The sequence below is a fragment of the Theropithecus gelada genome, chromosome X, assembly GCF_003255815.1.
Source record: "Theropithecus gelada isolate Dixy chromosome X, Tgel_1.0, whole genome shotgun sequence".
Classification (NCBI taxonomy): domain Eukaryota; kingdom Metazoa; phylum Chordata; class Mammalia; order Primates; family Cercopithecidae; genus Theropithecus; species Theropithecus gelada.
In genome coordinates this window covers 101873654-101877024 of record NC_037689.1, presented here as the reverse complement: position 1 = coordinate 101877024, position 3371 = coordinate 101873654, and the positions used below count along the sequence as shown (strand labels likewise).

The 3371-nt window shown below is 43.5% G+C and overlaps 1 protein-coding gene across 1 annotated transcript; it reads left to right on the top strand.

The window, feature by feature from the left end:
• The first annotated feature begins 1347 nt into the window (after positions 1–1347).
• LOC112616398 (olfactory receptor 3A1) lies at positions 1348–2307 on the top strand. Its single transcript, XM_025373361.1, has one exon. The coding sequence runs from the start codon at positions 1360–1362 to the stop codon at positions 2305–2307; it is 948 nt and encodes a 315-aa protein (XP_025229146.1). The 5' UTR covers positions 1348–1359.
• The last annotated feature ends 1064 nt before the right edge of the window (positions 2308–3371 follow it).

Genomic DNA, 3371 nt, shown 5'->3' with positions numbered 1-3371 from the left:
CCCCAGTGTGTGTTGTTTCCCTCCCTGTGTCCATGTATTCTCATTGTTCAGCTCCCACTTATAAGTGAGAACATGCAGTGTTTGGTTTCCTGTTCCTGCATTAGTTTGCTGAGGATAATGGCTTCCAGCTTCATCCATGTCCCTGCAAAAGACATGATCTCATTCTTTTTCATGGTTGCATAGCATTCCATGGTGTACATGTACCACATTTTCTTTATCCAGTCTGTCATTGATGGGCATTTGGGTTGGTTCCATGTCTTTGCTAGGTAACAATTTTCATATGTTCAATGGCAACATTCTTTGATGGAGTGAATTTTATCATCCATTTGTCTTTCTTGTTTCTTTACCTCTTTTTTCTGGTAAAATCCTTGTTTATATGCTATGCAAGTTTGTTTTAATCCTTAAATGAAATGAGTTTTTGCCAAACTATATATTCACAAGATGCTTGTATCTTGCAAGGCTAAGACATGATTCAGACTAGCAGTAACCTACCTTGTGATTCAGAATTGCGGGTAAATTATTTTAGCTTTTACTTGTATGTAATGAATACAGACAGGTAACTACAACTGTGAGAACTGATGTGTTTTTTTCTATCTTTTGCCTCCAGTTTTATGCTTTGTCTATAGCCTGTGTACCTAAGTCTTCATTTAGCCTTTTCTCTGCTTCTTCAGTTCAGTTCAGGATCACAGAGGATTATGGTGCCATACTTTACACTGTATACCCATTATTGCAGACAAGAGCTTTGGTTTTGTTTTTTATTGATTGCCTCCCTCCACCCAACTTTTTTTTTTTTTTTTTTAAAGAGAATTATACTCGTTTAACTCTTCTGCAGTCATGGATTTCCTCTCTCTGCTTCTTGTCACTCTCCTATTTGATCTTTACTGTTCTTGAATCCATCCAATCTAGTTTATGGATTGGGGTTGTGGACATTTACTAGTTTCTTTGAAGACAGAATCTGTATGTTTCTTTTTCTGCTTGTTTTGGAAAGAGAGAAATTCTGAGAAGAGAACGTTTTGGATTTACTCGGCCACGTTCAAACCAGAAGTACACTTTTTGCTTATTTTTCCCAAGAGTTTGTCTTGCATAATCTTTACAAATAGGTTCTTGCAGCTGGGAGGTGGGTTGGAGGAGGGAGGTCCAGAGTGGTAATGTTACCTGTACTTACACCTGCAAATAAAGGTAAATGTAGTGAAAGAGTAAACAAGTGTAGTGTGGCCTGAGGAGCACAAAATTCCTTACTTGTACAGAGGGAATGTGGCAGAGGGCTGGGCAAGTCGAAGGAGGTCTGTTTCTTTTTTCTGAATAAATTATTGGGAGGAGTGATGATTTTCCTCCTTGGATGTTTCTTTGCAGGAACTCATGCAGCCAGAATCTGGGGCCAATGGAACAGCCATTGCTGAGTTCATCCTGCTGGGCTTGGTGGAGGCGCCAGGGCTGCAGCCAGTTGTCTTTGTGCTCTTCCTCTTTGCCTACCTGGTCACGGTCGGAGGCAACCTCAGCATCCTGGCAGCCGTCTTGGTGGAGCCCAAACTCCACACCCCCATGTACTTCTTCCTGGGGAACCTATCAGTGCTAGATGTTGGGTGCATCAGCGTCACTGTTCCCTCAGTATTGAGTCGTCTCCTGTCCCACAAGCGTGCAGTTCCCTATGGGGCCTGCCTTACCCAACTCTTCTTCTTCCATCTGTTTGTTGGAGTGGACTGCTTCTTGCTGACCGCCATGGCCTATGACCGATTCCTGGCCATCTGCCGGCCCCTCACCTACAGCACCCGCATGAGTCAGACAGTCCAGAGGATGTTGGTGGCTGCATCCTGGGCTTGTGCCTTCACCAATGCACTGACTCACACTGTGGCCATGTCCATGCTCAACTTCTGTGGCCCCAATGTGATCAATCACTTCTACTGTGACCTCCCACAGCTCTTCCAACTCTCCTGCTCCAGTACCCAACTCAATGAGCTGCTGCTTTTTGCTGTGGGTTTTATAATGGCAGGCACCCCCATGGCTCTCATTGTCATCTCCTATATCCACGTGGCTTCTGCAGTCCTGCGAATTCGCTCTGCAGAGGGCAGGAAGAAAGCCTTCTCCACGTGTGGCTCCCACCTCACTGTGGTGGTCATATTCTATGGTTCAGGTATCTTTAACTATATGCGACTAGGTTCAACCAAGCTTTCAGACAAGGATAAAGCTGTTGGAATTTTCAACACTGTCATCAATCCCATGCTGAACCCCATCATCTACAGCCTCAGAAACCCTGATGTGCAGAGCGCCCTCTGGAGGATGCTCACGGGGAGGCGGTTACTGGCTTGAGGAGGTCTCAATTGACCTTTTCTCCCTGCATCTTTTGTACTAACGGAAAAATCTTCTAGAGCCAGAAACAAGGAAAAAATGGTTCAGACTTGTTTCTGTTTCCATGGGCATAAGAAGGACTTTTTGTAGGGAATAATAGTTTTCATTTCTTAAAGCAGCCCTGCCCAGTTATAGGCAATGAGTGTATAGGATCTGCCAAACCAGCCCCTTAGACAAATTCAACTTCAGGCACTGTGTTCTCTCCTTGCTGGCTAGAGGTGAAACCTAGGAAGCTGTGAATGCTCACGGTTCATGTCCCAGAGGGAACGACTCTTTGGTTGGTTACAGCCCGAGTTGCCAGAAGTACCCCAGAAAACTTCTTCCGAGAAGTCAATTTTTCCCTCAAGTTCAGGTATGCTTGGTCTGTTTATAAAACATAGGTCTAGAGATGAGGATTGTTTGATTTCTCCCATCAGAACTCTATAAGCAAAAATAAAACAAAAAGAAACAAAAACAAAAAAGTAGCTCTTTCTATTCCCTTTAAACAAGGACCCCATAGCATAGACAGGGGACAGAGGGGAAGCTGTATGGTTACGTATTCTCTAGTAATTCTGGAGCACCTGATGCCTGTGTGCAGCTCGCAGACTTGTTTCTAAACGCTAAAACTCCATTAATACGTGTTGTATATCTTATGATACAAAAATGAATTTTGCTCATCTTTTTTCCCCTTGTGTTTCAAATTTTTTGAGAAGATAATTTATAATCTAGAAAAGATAAGAATTTATAATCTAAGCATTATTTATGTATTTCAAAAAACCCAAGACTCCTCAGTATGAAAATTTCTCCAAAACTCTTACTCTTAGTCTGCAAACCTCCTTGCTGAGATAATCCATGACTATAAATGCAAGTCGTATGGTGAGGAGTCGTCCTCAATGTCCCTTCTCAGTAGGGGAGCGTGGCTGTGACCCAGAGCATTGTCTCAACGTGCTGGATGTTAAACCAGCCGTGATCTTGCTGTGTCTTCTTTCTAGCCTCGCATTTAGGACTCATTGCCCACCCCTGGCAACTCTCCTGTGCCACTGCTG

What these genes read in the sequence shown, in the direction of transcription:
- LOC112616398 (XM_025373361.1), top strand. Translation starts at nt 1,360, where the DNA reads ATGCAGCCAGAATCTGGGGCCAATGGAACAGCCATTGCTGAGTTCATC.